This window comes from Hypanus sabinus, chromosome 26 (assembly GCF_030144855.1).
Source record: "Hypanus sabinus isolate sHypSab1 chromosome 26, sHypSab1.hap1, whole genome shotgun sequence".
Lineage (NCBI taxonomy): Eukaryota > Metazoa > Chordata > Chondrichthyes > Myliobatiformes > Dasyatidae > Hypanus > Hypanus sabinus.
The window spans coordinates 15,328,598-15,351,388 of NC_082731.1; the positions used below are offsets into that span (position 1 = coordinate 15,328,598).

The 22,791-nt window shown below is 47.9% G+C and overlaps 2 protein-coding genes across 6 annotated transcripts in view; one reads left to right on the forward strand and one right to left on the reverse strand.

Annotated features, from left to right (window-relative positions):
• LOC132381625 (gastrula zinc finger protein XlCGF7.1-like) overlaps positions 1-8,105 on the forward strand; it is a 28,865-nt gene extending 20,760 nt beyond the window's left edge. For 3 of the 5 annotated variants that reach the window (XM_059951160.1, XM_059951158.1, XM_059951159.1), the window contains exons 2-3: positions 2,006-2,201; positions 6,935-8,105. In XM_059951160.1, coding sequence (XP_059807143.1) covers positions 2,092-2,201; positions 6,935-7,856 — 1,032 coding nt within the window. In that variant the 5' untranslated portion in view covers positions 2,006-2,091 and the 3' untranslated portion in view covers positions 7,857-8,105. Of the gene's footprint in view, positions 1-2,005; positions 2,202-3,535; positions 3,607-6,934 lie in introns of those variants that run through there. The other 2 variants (XM_059951161.1, XM_059951162.1) reach the window with 2 other exon arrangements.
• LOC132381659 (zinc finger protein 850-like) overlaps positions 1-22,791 on the reverse strand; it is a 72,945-nt gene that overhangs the window by 41,287 nt on the left and 8,867 nt on the right. The window lies entirely within an intron of this gene.

Consider the following 22,791-nt stretch of genomic DNA (forward strand, 5'->3'; position numbering starts at 1 on the left):
GCTAATCTGAACTGATCAGGGTCTGCAAGCGAGGAAATCCGGGATCCAATTGCCCAAGGAGGTACAGAGGCCAAAGTCTTTGAGCTTATCGAGTAGTTTTGAGGGGATGATGGTATTGAATGCAGAGCTGTAGTTGATAAAGAACATCCTGATGTTTGCATCTTTGCAATCCAGATGTTCCAGGGTTGGGTGAAGAGCCAATGAGATGACTTCTGCTGGACCCACTGCCCTGGTAGGCAAATCGGAGCAGATCCAAGTCTCCACTCTGGCGGGAGCTGATACGTTTCATCACCGACCTCACAAAATGCTTCATCACTGCAACTGAGCGATAGTCATTGAGGCAGGTCGCTGTGCTGTTCTTGGGCACCGGTATAATTGAAGGCTGCATGAAGCAGGTGGATACCATTCTGCTGAAGTGAGAGGGTAAAGATCTCGATTGATCAGCACAAGTGGCCAGGTACCCCGTCCGGTTGAGTTGCTCACCTTGGCTTCACCATCCTGCAAGTCCGCTTCGGAGACTGAAATCATGGTATCGTTGGGAGATGTGTGAGCTTGCGATGGTTCCTCCGTGTTTTTACGGTCAAAGCGAGCAACAAGGCGTTGAGATCATCGGCAAGTGAAGCACAGCTGACTCCAGTGTCGCTATGTTTAAATTCAAGAGAGGTGACAGCATTTAAATCCAACCACAGGTATTGGGATGGACAGTTCCTTGTTTGCTGTCAGCAGTGTACAGAGTTGCAAACGCGTGACCATAGTCAATCGTATGTAAACTGTGGTCAGAATTACAGAGAAGTCCCTAGGTAAGTAGAACGGACTGCATCTCACCACCAAATGTTCCAAGTCGGGGGAACACGAGTTCAACAAAACAGCCCTGTCAGAGCACTAACAAGAGTTTATCATAAAGCACACATCTCATTCTTTTGCCTTTCCCGAATCAGCAGTTTGGTCCAATCTATAAATCGAGAATCCTCCTGGTTTGACGGCTGAATCTGAGGAGCCCAGAGAAAGCCGCCTTTCAATAAAGCACGCAATTGAGCATTCCCTCTGTTGTTTCTGATACAGTAGTCTTGCCTTCAGGTCCCTAGTTTCGTTCTCCAGTGACTGCACGTTTGTCAATAAGATGCTGGGTGGAGGGGGCCTCATCCCTCGGCATTTCAGCCTGGCTTGGAGACATCCCGCCCCTCTCCTGCCTTGCATTCAGCCGTGGCAGTGAACCTCTTAAAGGTGCCAGCCCTGTCTGGTCTGAGTTCTTCAGTGGATGGTGAGATAGGAAGATCAGTGAGTTAATTTAAAGGTCCTTTGCTTGGAGGGAAGTTACGTGCTGCAGATTGCAATAAAAGGAATTCAAAAGAGGTATATTTAAGAGAAGCAAACACGAGGAAATCTGCAGATGCTGGAAATTCAAGCAACACACACAAAATGCTGGTGGAACACAGCAGACTAGGCAGCATCTAAAGGGAGAAGCACTGTCGACCTTTCGGGCCGAGACCCTTCGTCAGGTCGAGTCCTGACGAAGGGTCTCGGCCCGAAACGTCGACAGCGCTTCTCCCTATAGATGTTGCCTGGCCTACTGTGTTCCACCAGCATATTGTGTGTGTATTTAAGAGAATTTTGGAACAAATTTCTGCAGCCCACAGAACACCACCATTGATCACCAGCTCCATCTTGATCATGAGTCAGAACGGGTACAGAGGCTATTCAGAGCCTGAGCTGAACCCACATTTCAAACAGCAAGGCTGCAAGGAGTATGAGAGATGTGGCTTAAACTTCCAAAGGGACGGAGGCAGGCGCTAACCTGAACTGGTCCAGGGGAGAAGATTATAAAAGAAGGTCCATTTTCAGACAAGCTCACTAACACTTTGCGTCTGCACTTATGTGTGTCCAGTAAAGACCCTTGCAATGCTGAGGAGTTAACGGGAGTGGGTGAGGGCAGGCAGAGTCAATGTTGGACGATGAAAATCCTGTATCATTTATTGAAGCTTCTAATGGGGTAAACTGTTCTCAGGATCTGCCACCGAGGAAAAGAATGACGCCGGTGTCCCGGCCGACAGACGTCATGAGAGGGGAGCAGATGCCGCAGGAGTAGAGAGAATGGGCGACTGGGGGAGCTCGTGGGAGACGACGTCTGATCCAAAGTTGTCGGGGGTGCTGAGGCCGCGCGTCGTACTGCGGAGATTACGACTTCCACCCGGGAAACAGAGGTAATGAAGCACGTGCCGGGCTCGGTTCCCACGGTTTAGACATTGGAACCTGTCAGGTCTTGGTGGCTCAAAACAAAATGTCACCGTGGGTCAACACCAATCGTTCCAGACTTCCAAGCCGGTCGAGTGTATTGTCCTGGGCACAAGCACGTGTTTGTGCAGGCGTACAGGTTTCCCCCGCTATCCGAAGGTAGAGCGTTCCTATGAAATGATCCGTAAGCCGAAATGTCGTAAAGCGAAGAAGCAATTACCAATAATTTATACGGGAAAAATTTGTGAGCGTCCCAGACCCAAAAAAATAACCTAACAAATCATGCCAAATAACACACAAAACCTAAAATAACACTAACACATAGTAAAAGCAGGAATGATCTGATAAATACACAGCCTATATAAAGTAGAAATACTCTGCAATCATTGCAGCACTGTCTAGCACTCTTGGTGGAAGCGCTCTCTCCAGTAACCTTTAAGCTACGAAGCTGCCATCGCCTCAGAAACCGATCAAACCACCCATGACTACCTTTAAATTCCACTTTCGCAAAAAATTCATACGGGAAAATTTTTTTCCAATAAATTGCGGTTTCGTCACAGTTAAACCCTTGCTTATATGAATAACCACCTTCTGTAATTATTTTCTTCAGTTCTGCTGGGAACATTTCGGCAGCTTCAGTATCAGCCGAAGCACTCTCTCCAGTAAACGTTAAACTATGAAGCTGCCGTCGCCTCAGAAACCGATCAAACCCACCCATGACTACCTTTAAATTCCACTTTCATCACCATCGTCCAGTGCTTTCTGTTTCAGCTTATTAAAAAGACTGACTGATTTCTCCTGAAGTATAACAGAACACCACGCTTTGTACACCTGTCAATCCACTCAAGCAATAGACTTCCCATTTTATCCATTACTGGATAAGAGAGACCACTTTGCTACGAGCAGAACCAACAGTAACATCGGCAGCTTTCAAGATTCTTTCTCTCTGCGTGTAAATAGTGCAAATGGTGGCGCGGGCAATTTTAACGCACGGGCAATGTCTTTACTTCGTTGACCGCGATCGAAACGCTTAATTACGTCCAGTTTTACTGTAAGTGTAGCACCCTTACGAGCTCTCTCAGGCTTTTCCGATACCTCAGAACTCCTCTTGCTAATGTATGCACAAAATAAATCGGGATAAAGCACAGATGCTCACAGACATGTGTTTAAGCAATGGCAGCTAGGGTGCAGCTCCGGGGGAGGAGTTTGGCTGCTCGGGGCGCGCGCTGCCTTTTTATCGTAAAAAGCGAAAACACTCTTCGGCTGGCGAAAACGGATAACTAATGTAGGTCTTTCGTAACAGCGGGCTGTCGTAACGCGAACGTTCGGAAAACGGGGGCCACCTGTAATGAAAAACCTACAGCAGCATCACAGGTACCTGGTGTCCTATAGGTAACGTTCGCAAGGAAAACAGAAATTAAACATGAATTGTAACAAATTTCTACCAGAAAAGTCACAAATAGAACAAAAGTGAATTTTACTGCAGAGTGGTCTGTGTTGCCAGACAGGTGATGAGGGTTGTGCCGGTTGGTTCAAGAACCCAGTGGTGAAAGGGGATTAGCTGTTCTTGATCCTGGTCATGTGGGACTTCAGGCTTCTGTACCTCCTGCCTGACGGTAGATGATTGACTTGATGGTGAATTGGCACAAATCCCAGAATCTAATTAAGATAAATAAGGAGGGGCAATTAGTGAGAGATTGGAGCCCAAGGGTTCAGCGGTTCCACTCTCTGAATACACTGCACTCCATTCACTCTGCTCCAATCCCAACTATTGTAGTCTGTCTGAAGCTGGAGGTCAGCTCTCTGACACCTCCTCCTACTTGCCGCTGAATTAGACCCCTGTCTCCCACCCCACCACTGACCTGAACCCCTCCGGAGATCTCCACTCTACAGTCTCCGTCCTCCAATCCCTGCCCTGCCCATTTCTCCCCTCTACTCCTGATTCACAGACCTAACCTCCCCAGTTGGCCATTGTTTCTGACTCCCGCTCCACTGAAGCTGTGACCTTGTATCTCAGCTCCATCTTGTTCCATTAGTTCAGTCCTTTCTGACCCACATCCATGTCACCACTTCAGCAACATGCAGTTCCCTGGCCTCGATTTTTTTTTTCCACCATGGATGTCATGTCTCTGTACACTGTTATCCCCTCTGAGGAAGACATTGGGTCTCTCCACTTTTATTCTGGGTAACAGGCCCGATGATTGCCCGCCTCCATCTGGCAGAACTGGTGCCTACCCTCAACAACCTTGCTTTCTGGCCCCTCTCTCTTTCTCAGGTCCAAAGGGGTAGCCACGAGGACCGTCACCGGCCCCAGGTACACCTGCTTTTCCACTGGCTATGTGGAGCAATCCACGTTCCATGCCTGGGCCACCGGTGCTCCGTAACTGTCTCTGCTACATTGGGGATTGTGTTGGGGCTGCCCTCTGCACCAGTGCAGTGCTTGTCAATTCCTCATCTTCCACCCTATGCTCAGATTCACCCGGTCCATCTCTTGACACCACTCTCATCTTTACCTTCATCTTGGGAGACAGATCTTCTCTGAACTTCTACAAAGCCATTGACTCCATTTCTCCCTCGACTGCAGCTCTTCCCACCCAGCCTTGTGTGAGGATGAAATTCCCTCTCCCAGTTCCCCTCCAGAGTTTAGAAGACGAGCAGTGGTGGTGGTGATCTTATTGAGAGCTCTTGAATATCAAAAGGCCTGGAGAGTGTACATGGACGGGATGTTTCCATTGTGGGAGAGTCTAGGACCAGGGGGCTCAGCCTCAGAATAGAGGGGCATCCGTTTACAACAGAGGGTGGTGAATCTGTGGAATTCATTGCCACACACTGCTGTGGGGGCCAAGTCATGAGGTATACACAAGGTGGAGTTGATAAATTCGTGACTAGTAAAGGTGTCAAATGTTATGGGGAGGAGACAGGAGAACGAAGTTGGGTGGGAAGATGAATCAGCCAAGGTGGAGTAGACTCAGTGAGCTGACTGGCCTCACTCAGCTCCTGTGTATAATGGTCTTCACTGTATCCGTTCTCACGATGAGGCTTTGTTTCCACTCCAGCATGTCTGAGATCTTACGTTTTCGGAATATCGCTTCCCAGTTTCATGCATAATTCCCATTCTCCTCTTCTCTCCCCCTCCCATCTGCCCATGAAATACCAACAATTCTTATTGTACCCCCTTTCTCTCTCTCCCACCTTCACACCCTTTTATAATGGTTAAGTCCCCGCCTCCTGTCCAGATCTGAATTGTCAGCTGGATGCTGGCTGACTTGCTGAGTTCCCGCAGCTTTCTGTGTTGATGTAGTGGTCAGAGATGTTGGAAAGGGTGCAACGTTGCTGTTCAGTTACCACAGCAAGATCGGGATAAGCCAAGCACCAGCCACAGTGAGATGGAGATTTGAAATGGCAGGGAGGGGTTTCTGAGTGAGTCCTAGGAATGGGAATGGGGAGGGGCCAAATTTGGTTGGGTGGATGGTGTTGGGGAGGTTTTGAGGGGTGGGGGTGATTTGCACAGAGATGATTGAAGTGGATTAAGGAAGTGGCAGCTAGAGGGGGTGGGGAATTTGTATGTGGAGAAGGACAGAGGCAGAAACGGGGAGACAGAGAGAAGCAATAGCTGTGCTGTAGGCTGAGATCACCGAAGATGAAACGCACGGCTTTGTCAGCTCCGGCCCCACCCAAACACCTTCACGTCTCCCGGGAGAGGCAGAGTCCAGTGTAAGCCTGACCAGGAGATGGGCTCCCTTCCCTGAAGGACGTTGAGTTCAGATGAATTTACTGCCATATACACCAGGGTGCAATAAATTCCTTGCATGTAGGTGACAGAGTGAACAGTCCATGTTTATAATAAACACAGTGAGGAGCGGACGGGTTGGTGGGAAGTACAGCAATGCCACATGACCAGACACAAACAGAAATGATCCAGTGACAATAACAACAATGGAGAACGTGTCACCCCCCCTCCAGGAAGGGGATGTGAGAGAGCTGACTGGTAGCGGTGGGGAAGAAGCTGTTCTTGAGTCTGGTGGTCCCAGATTTCAAACTCCTGTAACTTGTCCAGGGAGCTAGCAGAGCAGGAATGGCCAGAGTGACAGGCATCCTTGACGATACAGGAACAGGCCCGTTGGTGCACAATGTTGTGTTGGAGTAATTAAATGCCTAACCCGTCTGCCCACAAATTGTCCATATCCCTCCATTCTCAGCATATTCATGAGGCTTTATAACAGCCTCTGTAATATTTGTTCCCACCATCACCCCGGCAGTGAATTCCAGGCTGTAAATCTGCTCTGCTCCTCTGCTTTGAACTTGCACTTTAAGTTTCTGTCCTCTGCTCTCAGACATTTTGACCTTGGGTCAGAGCTTCTGGCTGTCTACTCTTATCAATGACTTGCATGATCTTATTAAGCTCCGTTGGGTGTCCTCTCGGCCTCCACAGCGAGAGATGGCGTCCTCCATGTGGTATAGATCGACTGGGAGGCGAGTGACGATGTGAGCCATTACGGACTCTTAAAGCTCTTCATTATGGTCAAAGTTAGAGTTACTAGTCAGTAGCCACTGAGAATAGTTACTTGATTTACCCAGGGAAAGTGAACCAGTTGGACTTTATCATGGCCCACTGATACTCAATTTTCCAACTTTCACAACTTGCCTTTCATCCTTGTCTTTCTCTCCCTCCCCCTCTTCCTGTTCTAAATATATTTCACAGGGTCTCGGCAATGAAAGGAATTTCAAACCAAACAGCACGTCAAGATTCTGAGTGTGAACGAGGCTTCAGCCAAGCATCCGGGCAGTTGAGAGGCCAGGATAGTCAAACCAGAGAGAAGCGGTGGGAATGCGGGGAATGTGGGAAGGGATTCGATTACCCGTGCCTTCTGGAAATTCATTACCGCAGTCACACCGGGGAGAGGCCGTTCATCTGCCCCGTGTGTGGGAAAGGGTTCCCGCATTCATCCCACTTGGGGAAGCATCGACGCGTTCACACTGGTCAGAGGCCGTTTACCTGCGCTGTGTGTGGGAAGGGATTCTCCGATTCATCCAGTTTGAGGAAGCATCAGCGTGTTCACACTGGGGAGAGGCCGTATATCTGCTCAACGTGTGGAAAAGGGTTCTCTCAGGCAACCAGCCTGAGGTACCACAAGCGAGTCCACACCAGGGAGCGGCCATTCATCTGCACTCTGTGTGGGAAAGATTTCTCACACTCCTCCAACTTGTGGAATCATAAACGCATTCACATCGCTGAGAGACCGTTTACCTGCTCCGTGTGTGGGAAAGGTTTCACTCATTCCTCCAGTCTGAGAAGGCATCAGCACGTCCACACGGGGGAGAAGCCCTTTGTCTGCTCAGTGTGTGGGAAGGGGTTCAGTCAAACATCGAATCTGAAGAATCACAAGCGAGTTCACACGGGGGAGAGGCCGTTTGTCTGCGCCGTGTGTGGGAAGGGATTCTCTCATTCCACCAACCTGAGGAAACACAAGCGAGTTCACTCTGGGGAGAAGCCGTTTGCCTGCTCCGTGTGCGGAGAGGAATTCACCGAATCTAACAAGCTAGTGACACACCAGCGAGTCCACTGCGAGGAGGGGTCTTCCCCTCAAGATAGGGGAAAGGATTCTGTGGGTCAGACAGCATAATGACACACCAAGAAACCATTTACCCACACCGTGTGGGTAGGATCCACTCAGTCAGCTGCTCTGTGGAATCACCAGTGTGTCCACAGGTCACTGCAGGAGCTGGATCCCCTGTTGCTCCTGATAATTGTATCCATGGTTGGATCCAGCTCATTGTTCCAGTCTGAATTGACTCTCCCAATGTTTACAGCCACTGTAATTGGGATAAACTTTTATGTTCTTGGGTAACAATGATTAAATGTCTTGAAAACAGTGCTTTGTCTATTTAATGGCTGGTGTTGTACTCTCCAGAATATTGATTTGTGTTACGGCTTTTATTGAAGATTACTAATGGACAGAAACTATTAAAGTTTCAGGTGGAAGCACCTTCATCTGAACTGAGGGAGAGAAATACAGTAGTTAATTTAAAACGCAGGGGTAGGACAAAAGGAACAGCTGCCGCGCTGGAGTGTTTGCTGATGGACACAGTTGAAAGTTTATAATACAAACACAAGTTGAAAGTTACTGTTTGGCCCATTAGTGATCCCGATAGTTATGTCCTGGAATTATTTCTGATTTGCAGCATCTTGGAATCTTACATATGTTTGCCAATAAAGGACATATCAACCTCTACGTAAATGTATCCAATGACTTGACCTCCTCAGCCACCTCTGGCAATCGATTCCACGGATTCGCCACTCTCTGGCTAAAATCAGCCTCCTCTGTTCTGAAGGGACATCCTTGTTTCCTGAGGCTGCGCTGGCTGGTCCTAGACTCTCCCAGTACTGAAAACATCCCGCCCATGTCCAGTCTCTCCTGATTTTCCAATATTTGGCAGGTCTCTGTTGCATACGTGGGTTACGACCAAAGAAGAGAATGGCTCGAGTCGCTTAGCACTTTTGTGCAAGAATGTTTATTTGGTGTATGAAAAGGCCAAACTTACAAAATTTAGCAAAAAGAAAACTGCTAATATTTACAAAAATATATCTAACAGAAAACACCATTACAACTACATACTATTTTCAGTGTGAATTCTGTCTCTCATTGCTGAAAGCGATCTGCCTCATTTTTTTGGCACCAGGCCATAACATCTTTAATTACCCACAAAATTAACAAGGTTACTCATGATTGAGAATATAATGCACTCCACAATGTAGTTACAATCATATTAAAAATATACAGAAGCATCTACCCTTAATTCAGTATACAAACAATATAGACACGTTTAAACCTCTCCATTACTAAAGAAATGGTATATTCCACAGTGTATGGGGCAAAGTCACCATAAAGCCAGTCTATAAATCGAAGCAAGAGGCAGAGAGGGAGGAAGTAAAGGCATCTCGGAGAGAAGCTTTTTTTTTAAACTGATCGGAGCAAAGAGGCTAGAGACTGCGCAGGCGCGTGATGTAGCGCACCAAAGGTTTTTAAAAAAGATGCCATATACAGCAGCCATCGTCGGAGTGAACTGAGGCAGAGTGGGACGGCTTTGGCTCAACAGGCTTCGACGAGAACAGGCAGAGGCAAGGTTCGAACGGGGTACGACTGCGCAAGTGCATGAAAGTCGGCATTTGAGATCAGCGGGGGGAATTTAAAAAGCGAGCAGAGGCTGAGGACGAGCTTCTCTCCAAGTGAGGTAAGGCCAGGTAAGTTCCTTTAATTAATCTAATTAGTTTAGGAGTAGGTAATGGAGGCAGCAGTTAGGGCAGTTGAGTGCTCCGTTTGCAGTACATGGGAAGTCAGGGCGAGCACAGCTGTCCCTGATGACTACACCTGCGGAAGGTGCATCCAGCTGCAGCTCCTGACAAACCGTGTTAGGGAACTGGAGCTGGAGCTGGATGAGCTTCCGATCATTTGGGAGGCAGAGATGTAAATAGACAGGAGTTTCAGGGAGATAGCCACCCCTAGGAGTCAGGAGACAGGTAGTTGGGTGGCAATAGACAATAGGTGCAGAAGTAGACCATTCGGCCCCTCGAGTCTGCACCGCTTACAGATACTTACATCTGTCAGGAGAGGGAAGGGGATTAGACAGAATGAGCAGAGCACCCCAGTGGCCGTTCCCATCGATACCATTTTGGATACTGTTGGTGGGGACGACCTACCAGGAACAAGTTGCAGTGGTTGCGTCTCTGGCACCGAGACTGGACCCTCGGCTCAGAAGGGAAGGAGGGAAAAGAGGAGAGCAGTAATGATAGGGGATTCGACAGTTAGGGGCACAGATAGGAGGTTCTGTGGAAGAGATCGAGAATCCCGGATGGTCTGTTGCCTCCCTGGTGCCAGGGCCCACGATATCTCGGATTGAGTTCTCAGTATTCTCAAGAGGGAGGGTGAGCAGCCGGATGTCGTGGTCCATGTAGGGACCAATGATGTGGGTAGGAAGAGTGAGGAGGTCCTGAAAGGTGAGTTTAGGGAGTTAGGCACCAAGTTAAAGGACAGGACCTCCAGGACAGCAATCTCAGGATTGCTACCAGTGCCACGTGCAGGTGGGTTTAGAAATAGTAAGATAGTGCAGATCAACACGTGGCTGAAGACATGGTGCAGGAGGGAGGGCTTCAGATTTATAGATAATTGGGCAGTTTTCTAGGGAAGGTGAGACCTGTTCCGGCAGGACGGTTTACATCTGAACTGGAGGGGGACAAATATTCTTGCAAGTAGGTTTGCTAAGAGAGGCTCTAGTGGATTTAAACTAGATACAAGGGGGGGGGGGGAGGGGAACCAGAGTCCAGGAACAGATGTATGGGAGAAGGAAGAAAACGAAAATAGTAAAGTTGTTTGTGCCATTAAAGACAAACAGAGAGGAAGAGGTGGAGAATTTCTTAAATGCATTAATTTTAATGCTAGGAGCATTGTAAGAAAGGTGGATGAGCTTAGAGCATGGATTGATACCTGGAAATATGATGTAGCTATTAGTGAAACATGGTTGCAGGAGAGGTGTGATAGAGGGACAAGAGGGGGAGGTGTTGCATTGCTTGTCAGAGAAAATATTACAGTGGTGCTCTGGCAGGATAGATTAGAGGGCTCGTCTAGGGAGACTATTTGGGTGGAATTGAGGAATGGGAAAGGTGTAGTAACGCTTATAGGGGTATATTATAGACCACCTAATGGGGAGTGAGAATTGGAGGAGCAAATTTGTAAGGAGATAGCAGATATTTGTAGTAAGCACAGGGTTGTGATTCTGGGAGATTTTAATTTTCCACAGATAGACTGGGAAGCCCATACTGTAAAAGGGATGGATGGTTTGGAGTTTGTAAAATGTGTGCAGGATAGTTTTTTGCAGCAATACATAGAAGTACCAACTGGAGAAGGGGCAGAGTTGGATCTACTGTTAGGGAATGAGATAGGTCAGGTGACGGAGGTATCTGTTGGGGAGCACTTCAGGTCCAGTGATCACAATGTCATTCGTTTCAATATAATTATGGAGAAGGATAGGACTGGACACAGGGTTGAGATTTTTGATTGGAGAAAGGCTAACTTTGAGGAGATGACAAAGGGTTTAGAAGGAGTGGATTGGGACAATTTGTTTTATGGGAAGGATGTAATAGAGAAATGGAGGTCATTTAAAGGTGAAATTTTGAGGGTACAGAAAGGTTGAAAGGAAAAGTTAAAAGTCAGAGAGCTATAGTTTTCAAGGCATATTGGAAATTTGGTTCGGAAAAAGAGAGATATCTACAATAAATATAGGCAGCATGGAGTAAATGAGGTGCTCGAGGAATATAAAGAATGTAAAAAGAATCTTAAGAAATAAATTAGAAAAGCTAAAAGAAGATACGAGGTTGCTTTGGCAAGTAAAGTGAAAATAAATCCAAAGGGTTTCTACAGTTATATTAATAGCAAAAGGATAGTGAGGGATAAAATTGGTCCCTTAGAGAATCAGTGGACAGCTATGTGTGGAACCAAAAGAGATGGGGGAGATTTTGAACAATTTCTTCGGTATTCACTAAGGAGAAGGATATTGAATTGTGTAAGGTAAGGGAAACAAGTAGGGTAGTTATAGAAACTATGACGATTAAAGAGGATGAAGTACTGGCACTTTTAAGGAATATAAAAGTGGTTAAATCTCCGAGTCCTGACAGGATATTCCCTAGGACCTTGAGGGATGTTAGTGTAGAAATAGCAGGGGCTCTGACAGAAATATTTCAAATGTCATTAGAAACAGGGATGGTGCCGGAGGATGGGCATTGTTTAAAAAGGGTTCTAAGAGTAAACCTAGCAATTATAGGCCTGTCAGTTTGCTGCCATATACACCAGGGTGCAATAAATTCCTTGCATATAGATGACAGAGTGAACGGTGTCCATGTTTATAATAAACACAGTGAGGAGCGGAAGTCAACAGGTTGGTGGGAAGTACAGCAATGCCACATGACCAGATACAAACAGAAATGATCCAGTGACAATAATGGAACAACGGAGAACGTGTCACCCCCCCTCCCCCTCCGGGAAGGGGATGTGAGAGAGCTGACTGGTAGCGGTGGGGAAGAAGCTGTTCTTGAGTCTGGTGGTCCCAGATTTCAAACTCCTGTAACTTGTCCAGGGAGCTAGCAGAGCGGGAATGGCCAGAATGACAGGCATCCTTGACGATACAGGAACAGGCCCTTTGGTGTACAAAGTTGTGTTGGAGTAACTAATGTAGTAATTGAATGCCTAACCCTTCTACCCACAAGTTGTCCATATCCCTCCATTCTGTGCATCATGCATGCCTCTGTAATATTTGTTCCCACCTCCAGTGAATTACGGGCACCCAGCACAGTCTGTGTAAATAATCTGCTCCACATCTCTGCTTTGAACTTGCCCCTTACTCTCCAAATATATGTCCTTTACCCTGTGAGACAGCTACTCTATCTACGATTTGGATAATCTTAAGTTCCATTGGGTCTTCCCTCGGCCTCCACACTGAGAGATGGTGTCCTCCATAGTCCTATCTTTCCTGCATGTGGTACAGATTGACTGGGAGGCTGGTGACAGGGCGCTGGAGCAGGGATCCAATCACAGACCCAGTACTGAGCACACAGTGATATTAATGGAGTAATAAATCCCCAGGTGCAAACAAAGTCGGCGATAAACTTCAGGCGGGGATCAAAAACATCCGGAGAAATCTAAAAACCAGAATCAGGAAACAGGCAGAGTCGATATTCAGACAGACAGAGTACAGATACAAATGCTGGAAAGGCTCAGGAAAACTCACCGGCAGAATCGGGCCACCAACAGGTGAAAACACGGGACCGAAATACACTGAGCAATAAACAGAGAGGCAGATGATAGGTGGAGCACCGTGAGACACGGGTGGCAGAAATACAGGTAATAATGAGAAACAGGTGAGGGACGGAGTACTCGGTGATACAGGAACCGGAGTAGAGCAGGAGCGGGGAAAGGAGCCCATGGCAAAACAAAACCACAGACTGACGGCTGGGGGAAAACACACAAAACAGACGAAGTTCAACTGGAGGTACTGACAGTACCACCCCCCCCCCCCACCCTCACGGACGCCGCCTGGCAATACATCAGGTAGGGCTGGCTGCTGGCGATGAAAGTCCCTGATGAGAGGGGTCTAGGATGTTACGGGCGGGGACCCAGCACCTCTCCTCAGGACCGTAGCCCTCCCAGTCCACAAGGTACCGGAGGCCTCGGCACCGAACGTCTAGCAGTTGGCACAGTGGGAAGGCCTCGATGAGCTGTGGGGGGGGGGGCAGGAGTGGGGACAGGACACGGGGGGTGGCTCATGAAAGGCTCGATGTGGGACACATGGAAGGTGGGATGAACGCGGCAGAGAGTGGAGGGGAGCTTGAGAAGGATGGCAACAGGGCTGATGACTTTAGCAATGGGAAAGGGGTCGATGAAGTGGGGGGGGGGTGAGCCTGCAGGAATCCACCTTGAGGGGGCAGGTCTCGGGTTGAAAGCCACACACGCTGTCCCTGGCGGTAATGTGGGGGCTTGATTTTGTCGTGGTTGCTTGAAATGACCAGGAGACACAGACAATTCTTCAAGAAAAGTAAACCTTTATTTGCAAACAAAGGCTGAGGCAATCAATGAACTTGTCACCGAAAGCCCACCGAGCTCCGGTGTACAGCATTCTTTACAGTAATTTCTTATCTCAGTTACATTTCGGTTTTATTAGCATACCCAATCGATTTTTAGTTGCATATCATCTATATATGAATTAATTAATCGCTCTTGCCTAGCCCGCGGTGAGCCACCATTATGTACCACCCGTTCGCATTGGGGCCTGAGTCTTTGCCAAGATTATATTCTCCAGACAACCCCCCTCACATTACAATCCCTCCCGTAGCATCCTGCCCGACACTGTTATCTCATACTGAACAAAGGCTGAGTGTAATATACGGGATATATCTCAGCTAATAGTGCTGCAAAACAACAGGTGTTCTGTAAGTGCCATAATATGCAGCTGAAAGAGTATCTAGTGAAAACAACACATAACAAAATGTGTCTAGAAACTAATATATATTAATATAGTACCTGGAAGTGATTACATAGTATAGTAAATAGCTAATACATAGTGATTATATTTCAGGTATATATATAGTGGTTATGTCAGGTATATTTCTCAATAATCCGAGCGGAGGCACGGAGAAGGGCAGAGCGAGTGCTCCTCCACGTTCGCTGACAATGGCGGATGAATGCCTCGACAGATGGAACTCCAACCTCCTCCTCCTGGGCAGGAAACAGTGGAGGTTGGCAGCCAAGGCAGCTCTCGAAGGGGGACCAACCAGTGGATGAGGACAGACGAGAGTTTACTCGGCCCAGGGTAGCTGCTGACTCCATGCGGAGAACATACAAGGTAAATGGTAGGACACTGAGGAGTGCAGTAGAACAGAGGGATCTGGGAGTACAGATACATAATCCCCTAAAAGTGGTGTCACAAGTAGATAGGGTCGTAAAGAGAGCTTTTGGTACATTGGCCTTTATAAACCAAAGTATTGAGTATAAGAGTTGGAATGTTATGGTGAGGTTGTACAAGGCATTGGTGAGGCTGAATTTGGAGTATTGTGTGCAGTTTTGGTCACCGAATTACAGGAAGGATATTAGTAAGGTTGAAAGAGTGCAGAGAAGGTTTACAAGGATGTTGCCAGGACTTGAGAAACTGAGTTACACAGAAAGGTTGAATAGGTTAGGACTTTATTCCCTAGAGCATAGGAGAATGAGGGGTGATTTGATAGCGGTATCTAAAATTATGATGGGTATAGATAGACTGAATGCAAGCAGGCTTTTTCCACTGAGGACGGGGAAAAACCAGAGGTCATGGGTTAAGGGTGAAGGAGGAAAAGTTTAAAGGGAACATTAATAGGGGCTTCTTCACACAGAGAGCGGTGGGAGTGTGGAATGAGCTGCCAGATGAAGTGGTAAATGCGAGCTCACTTTTAACATTTAAGAAAAACTTGGACAGGTACATGGATGAGAGGTGTTTGGAGGGATATGGGCCAGGTGCAGGTCGGTGGGACTAGGCAGAAAAATGGTTTGGCACAGCTAAGAAGAGCCAAAGGGCCTGTTTCTGTGATGTATTGTTCTATGGTTCTATGGAGGGGTTCTGGGAGACCAGACACCACAATACTGTCCCTAGCTGTTGGTTGGCTCACTCAGTCTGGCCATTGGTCTGTGGGTGGAATCCTGAAGACAGACTCACTGAGGCACCCAGAAGATTACAGAATGCCCTTCAGACGTTGGATGTGAATTGATAGCTCCCGTCTGACCCAACATCCAAACATAAAAACATGCAGTACTAGTAATTTGGCTGTTTCTTTGGCAGAGGGGAGTTCTGGTAAAGAAGTGAAGTATACAGACTTGGAGAAACGATCAACTACTGTGAGAATGGTGGTGTTACCATCTGATGGGGTGACAAAATGACAAAACCAGTGACAAAATCCAGGCAACATGGGACCAGGGTCTCGTGGGGATACACAGGGGTTATAACAGGCCAGCGGGTGACCGGTTAGAGTTCTTGCCTTGAGCACAGACTGAGCAGGCTGAGACGAAGTTGCAGATGTCATCTCCCATGGAGGGCCAGCAGAACCACTGAAGGCCTGAGTACGCTTGGTTCCAGGGTGACAGGATAAGCAGGAAGGGTGGCCCCAGTGTAATACCTGTGAGCGGACAGAGCTGGGAACATAAACAGTTAGCGGGGCATTGACCGGGGGCAGCCTCACTCTGTTGAGCAGCTTGCACCATGGCTTCAATGTCCCATTGCGCTGGGCCCACCAGACAGTGAGCATCGGGGGTCTCTTCTTTTCTCTTTCTTTGCCTTTTAGTACGTATCTAGTGCAATGGCAATGAAGCTCTGGTTCATTGTGTGGGATGTAGGGACTCCGGGAGACCCCTAGTCTCCCTGACAACTACACCTGCATGAGGTGTATCAAGCTGCAGCTACTTGGAGACCAGGCTGAGGAACTGGAGCTGCAGGTAGATGACCTTTGACTCACAGCGACTCATAATGGCCGGACTCCGGAGCAAAGGCGCCCAGGTTCAAATCCAAGTCGGGACACCCCCGAGCACGCTTCCCACCCCTGCCGGGTTGAGTGTCGACCTCGGCCTCGTAAAAAAGAACAAGGGGTCGAGTCAAGAACATTCATACCGTGACCCGGTTAATCCGGAAAGAGTCCAATCCTGAGTCCGCGCGCCGGGCAGGAATGGCTGACTGGTGCGACACGCTGGAAAAGCGGAGGACGAAGTGATGGAGATGGTCACCCCTAACTTGCAGGAGGCAGCTAGCTAGGTGACTGTCAGGAGAAGAAATGGAATAGGTGGCCAGTGCCTGTTGTTGTTCCACTGGGTAATGACAATTCCACTTTCGACACCGTGGGTCGGGGGTAACCACCTAACAGTGGGAAGCTGTGGCAACTGGGGGTTATGCATTGGGTCTGGTTTAGTGACTCGCAGGGGAAGCGGGGAGAGGGGGAGTGCAATGGCGATAGTTCGCGCAGCAGACAGGAGATCCAGTGGATCCGAAAGAGCCAGATCCGGGGAGGAAGGTGAAGAGCCGGAGGCCATGCTACATATTGGTAGGAAAAGGAATTAAGTCCTAAAGATACAATATAGGGAGCGAGCAGGCTCTCCAGCATGGGCAAGAATAGGGGTACTGGGCAGATGAATGCATGGCTGAGAAACTGGAGCAGGGGGCAGGGTTTCATATTTTCGGATCATTGTGATCTCCTCTGGGGACGGTATGACGGGTGGGTTACACCTGAACTTGAGGGGGACCAATATCCTTGAGGGCAGGTTTAGTAGAGCTGTTGGGGGGGGGGGGGAGGATGGGGACCAGAGTGATAGGGCTGAGGGTGGGGAAGTTGCCGTACAACTAGACAAGTATGTAGTGTGTCACATACCAACAGCAACACACCACAAACTGAGTCAGGGTTTAATGTTAAACCACTGTATCTATTAGTATCTACTCAAAATATAGACAATTAAACAAACTACTCTTCTAAATAGAAGTTAACAGTGTTTTGCGTTGCAGCTCCCAACTATCAAGTTTAGGAACAGTTCCTAAAGTTTTAAAATGGCAAGCTGAAAAGTTCCAGTAACCCACGGAATAACTGATGGGAGAAACTTGTAAATCCACTTTAAAATGCAACGAGGAGGTGATCATGATGAATTCCACAGGTTCCACGCTGGGAAAACGGAGTAACACTCACAGAAGATCTCAGCCGTCGAGCTGTATTCCGAAATCCACGTAGAGGCATTACAAGGTGACGGTCACGGAATATTCCTTAGCGCAAGTGGTCGCCACATAACACACCCGAATCCATGTAAGGGTTAACGAGAGCGGTCGCCCACAGAATACTCCAAAAATATGCACTGTGTGCTGCTCATTCACCCAATCCTTTGGGCATGGGAAAATATCAAACTTCACCCATTACTGTAGCAAGCTCCTGCTCGCTGTCCAACGTCTGTCTGTCTGTCTGTCTGTCTGTCTCCCCCCCTCCCGTCCCAGCAGTCTGTCCGCATTTTGTTATATTGGCGTTATAATCCTGCCTGGTCCAGGCTTTTAAAGTGACGCCCACGCGAAACGAAACCCGTGGTCACGTAACAAATGAGACTGTGAGGAAGGACGGGCAGATGATAGGGCTGATGCACCATCAATAACTCTCGGAGACGGGAGGCAAAAGATAGGCTTTTATTAGCTGCAAACGTGAGCACAACATCCTGGAGACTGAGGAAGGAGCAGTGCCTCCAATCGCCTTTATACAGGGGTCTGTGGGAGGAGCCACAGGGGCAGTCAGCAGGGGGGCGTGTCCAGACAGGTATATGTAGTTCACCACAGGGAGACAGTGTGGGAGGAGCCACGGTCAGTGGGAGGAGCCACAGGGGCAGTCAGCAGGGGGCGTGTCCAGACAGGTATACGTAGTTCACCACAGGGAGACAGTGTGGGAGGAGCCACGGTCTGTGGGAGGGGCCACAGGGGCAGTCAGCAGAGGGGCGTGTCCAGACAGGTATATGTAGTTCACCACAGGGAGACAATGTGGGAGGAGCCACGGTCTGTGGGAGGAGCCACAGGGGCAGTCAGCAGGGGGCGTGTCCAGACAGGGATATGTAGTTCACCACAGGGAGACAGTGTGGGAGGAGCCACGGTCTGTGGGAGGGGCCACAGGGGCAGTCAGCAGAGGGGCGTGTCCAGACAGGTATATGTAGTTCACCACAGGGAGACAGTGTGCCACGGTCTGTGGGAGGAGCCACAGGGGCAGTCAGCAGAGGGGCGTGTCCAGACAGGTATACCCATAGTTTACCACAAGGGCCAAATTGTAGTCAGTGGGATGACTTGAACTGTGAGCCGGGGCAAAATCAAAAAGAGTGTTGAAAACAGCACTGAAGGCATTATATTTAAATGCAGACAGTATACAGGGTGAGGTCGATGATCTAGTGAAGTTAGAGATTGCCATATTTGACCATGAGGCCATCACTGAGACTTTGCTGAAAGAAAATCATAGTTGGGAGCTAAACATCCGAACGATCCACACTGTATCAAAAGGACAGGCAGGTGGGCAGAGGAGGTTGTCTGGATCTGTTGGTAAAAAGTTAGAGGTGACATAGATGTGGAATCGTTGTGGGTACAGTTAAGGAATTGCAAGGATAAGAAAACCCCAATGGGAGTTAAATATAGGCCTCCAAATAGTAATGAGGATGTGGGTTACAAATTACAAAGGGAGAGGGGAGATAGAAAACACACCTGAAGATGGTGGTGTTTCAATAGTCATGGGAGATTTCAATATGCTGGTCGATTGGGACAACTGAGTTGGCACTGCATCCCAAGACAGGGAATTTGTAGAATGCCTACAATGTAGTTTTTTAGAGCATCTTGTGTTTGAGCCCACTAAGGATAAAGCAATTCTGGCTTGGGTGTTGAGTAATGAAACAGATTTGATTAGGGAGCTTAAGGTAAAGGAATCCTTGGGGGTCGGTGAGCATAATATGATGGCATTCACCCTGCAGTTTGAGGAGGAGAAGCTACAGTCAGATGTATCAGTTCAAGTTCCAGTTTAATTATGATTCAATCATACAAGAATACTCACAAATACAGCAAAATGAAAGAGAGTTACTCCAGGGCCAAGGAGCAAAACGCAATACCAACAATCATGCACAGCAGAAGGCACATATAAGAAAGCAGTAAAACACAGTTTTACAAAAAACAATGTGTAGTCCAAGTCCTTGAGCCCATGAATGTTCAGCAGACTGCAGTCAAACATGATACAGCCTGTCTTCTGCCGAGCAAACACCGGGGGCAGCACCAACTTCAGCTTGGACGCCACAGCACACCACCTCCAAAGACTACTGCTGGAGGCTTGAGGCCTAGTCCTCGCTACAACCAAAGCCACTTCAGACCCCAGGCAGTGAGGGCTGTTGCAGGGCACCGACCGTGACACAGCTGGGGAGACACACTGTCTACAGTGGAGAGGGGAGAAACCACTGATGTGAGGACAGGAGCCAATCTGCAGAGAAGCCGAGTAACCTCTTCCAGCCTGTGAAGGAGCGGGCAGTGATCACTCCAGTGCGGATTGGGAAAGGAACAGCCACTGCAATGAGAGACCGTGTGTGACACGCTGGGGGAGGTGAGCTCACCTGATCTGTGACTGGGAACATGTTCACCACATCCTTGTTTTTGCACCAGTGAAACATTCATTCTTTTGACTGAGATAAACTTGATCCATTTCCCTGAGAATATTCAAATCTTCTTTCCACCTGTTTCCATTTGAGGAAAGTTATTAATTCGGTCATCTATTTACTGACTGATCACTGAGGTCCCAGGGAAACATCGTCACCCTGCTTCAGGAGCAGGAAGGAACTCACTCAGTTGTCCAACCTGATGAGACACCGGCAAATTTGCACCAGGTTCAACTGCTCTGCGTGCAGGAAAGGATTAACTTGTTCATCCCACTTGGTGACACATCAAGTCAAATCAAGTTTATTGTCATTTTGACCACAAACTGCTGGGACAGTGCACAGTAAAAATGAAACAACGTTCCACCAGGACCCTGGTGCTACATGAAACAACACAAAACTACACTAGACTATGTGAGACAGCACAAGACTACACTAGACTATGTAAAACAACTTAAAAACTGCACTAGTCTACAGACCTACACAGGACTACATAAAATGCATAAAACAGTGCAGGGCAATACAATAAATAATAAACAAGACAATAGGCACAGTAGAGGACAAATTACAATATAATAATAAATGATGTAGATGTCAGCCTAGGCTCTGGGTATTGAAGAGTCTGATGGCTTGGGGGAAGAATCTGTTGCCCGAATGCTTTGGTACCTTTTGCCAGACGGCAGGAGGGAGAAGAGTTTGTGTGAGGGGTGCATCAATGCATTCACACCAGGGTGAAGCCATTCTCTTGTTCTCATTGTGGGAGGGGGTTCATTCAGTCATCCAGCCTCCTGACACATCCAACCGTAGGAAGGACTTAAAGTAACCCGACAACATGATGAACTGCCAGAGAATTCCAGGCAGAGAGAGGTGTTCACCTGCTCTTACTGCGGGAAGAGTATACAAATTCCTTCAGCTTGCCGAGACACCACCAAGTCCACACCAGGAAGCAGACATTCACTGGCTCCGAGTGCGGAACAGGGATTCACTCTTTCATCTGACCTTCCAACATGCCAACAAATTCACACCTGGGAGAGTCTGTTCACTTGCCCTGACTGTAGGAGAACTTAACTTCTGGAGACAATGACAAACTCACAACAAAGGAGAAGTTTAAAAGTTCATATGTGTGACACTTAAACACTGTGGCTTCTAAGACAACGGTGAGTTCACAAGTGACTGCAGGAACTGATTCTGCAGTTATTGCTGCTGTTGATCACATCCAGGTTTGGACCCTGGTCACTGGACACATTTGGGTTGTTTCCCCTGGAACTGCAGGTACATTTGTATTCTGCATCGATTATAAATAAATCTGTTCGGTGTGAATGAACTGGGCTTGAGGACGATGTGGAGGGACTTTGAGGGGATGTGGACAAGCTGAAAGGACGGGCAAGAACACGGCAGATGGAATCAAAATTGGGAAAATGGGAGGTCATCAACCTCTGTGGGATACTCCGGATGTTAAAGGGATCACAGGATATCAGAGGGCAGGAAAATGGTGTCCAATCACTGACAGTCAAAATTGTGGACTAGTGGAGCAGGTGGGAGGACACAAATGGCCTGTTCCTGTGATATGACGGATGCACAGAGCAGGGAGCACAACCCACTGTGGGTCTTGCAACATCTGTTGTGAGTCAACGATCTGGGTTTACTGATGCAGGGTCTCAACCGGAAACAGCAACATGCACCTTCATCATCCAGAGACGCCGTTTGACTCTATCAGCGTCCTGTTTTGTGGTTCCAGGGTCCGGAATCTGGTTCCCCTGGGGAAAATGGGCCAACTGCAGAGTTGCATTTTTGGGAATTTAAACCAGAGCAGGACTTGCACAGTGGATGACAGTGTCCTGAAGAGTACTGGAGAATAGAGAGACCTACGTGAGCGGAGTTCCCTGGAAGTGGCGATGTGGGTGTACAGGGTGCTGAAGGTGTTTATCTCACTTACCCTCATCGGTCGGGGGTTGAGTCCAAGCGTCAGCACGTTGTGTTGAAACTCAACAAGATGTCAGTGACACCACTTGTGGAGTTTATGTACAGCTCTGGTCACCTATCTATAGGAAGGATAACATTAATAAGGCAAAGATGCCTTATTAGTTTCACAAAGATGGTACCAGGACTGGAAGGCTTGAGTTATTAGGAGAGACTGGGTGGAACATAGAACACTACAGCACAGGGTAGTCTCCTTGGCCCATAGTTCTGCCGAGCTTTTAACCTACTCTAAGATCAACCTAATCCTTCCTTCCTACACTCCCCTCCATTTTTTTCTATCATCCATGTACCTATCTAAGAGTTTCTTAAATGTCCCTAATGTATCTGCTTCTACCACTCTGTGTAAAAATACATTTTCCTCTGCTGGTTATTCCCTCTGGAACATAGCAGGTTGGGGCGTTACCTACGGAGGTTTATAAAATGATGAAAAGGTGGATAATCACAGGAGGAGAGTGCCAAACTAAAGCGGATGGGTACCAGGTGAGAGAAAGATTTAAATGGCTCTTTGGGGGCAAGTTCTTCCACACAGAGTGGTGGGTGTCTGGCTTATAATGGTAGAGGAAGTGAGAGAGGCAGATACGGTTACAGTTTCTAAAAAACTTTTGACCAGTTCCATGGACAGGAAACTTTTACAGCAGGGGTTCCAAATTTGGGGTTAATGGACACCTCCATTAATAGTATTGGCCAATGGACACCACGATTTATATTATTGGTCAATGGACACCTCCATTTATATTATTGGTCCACAGAATAACTATTTTGGGGATCTCTGGTTTAGATGGATCTGGGCCAAATGCTGGTAAATTGGACAAGTTCCGCTTGCACCTCAGTCAGTTTGAACCAGTCGGGTTGAAGGACCTATTTCCATGCCTTGCACCTC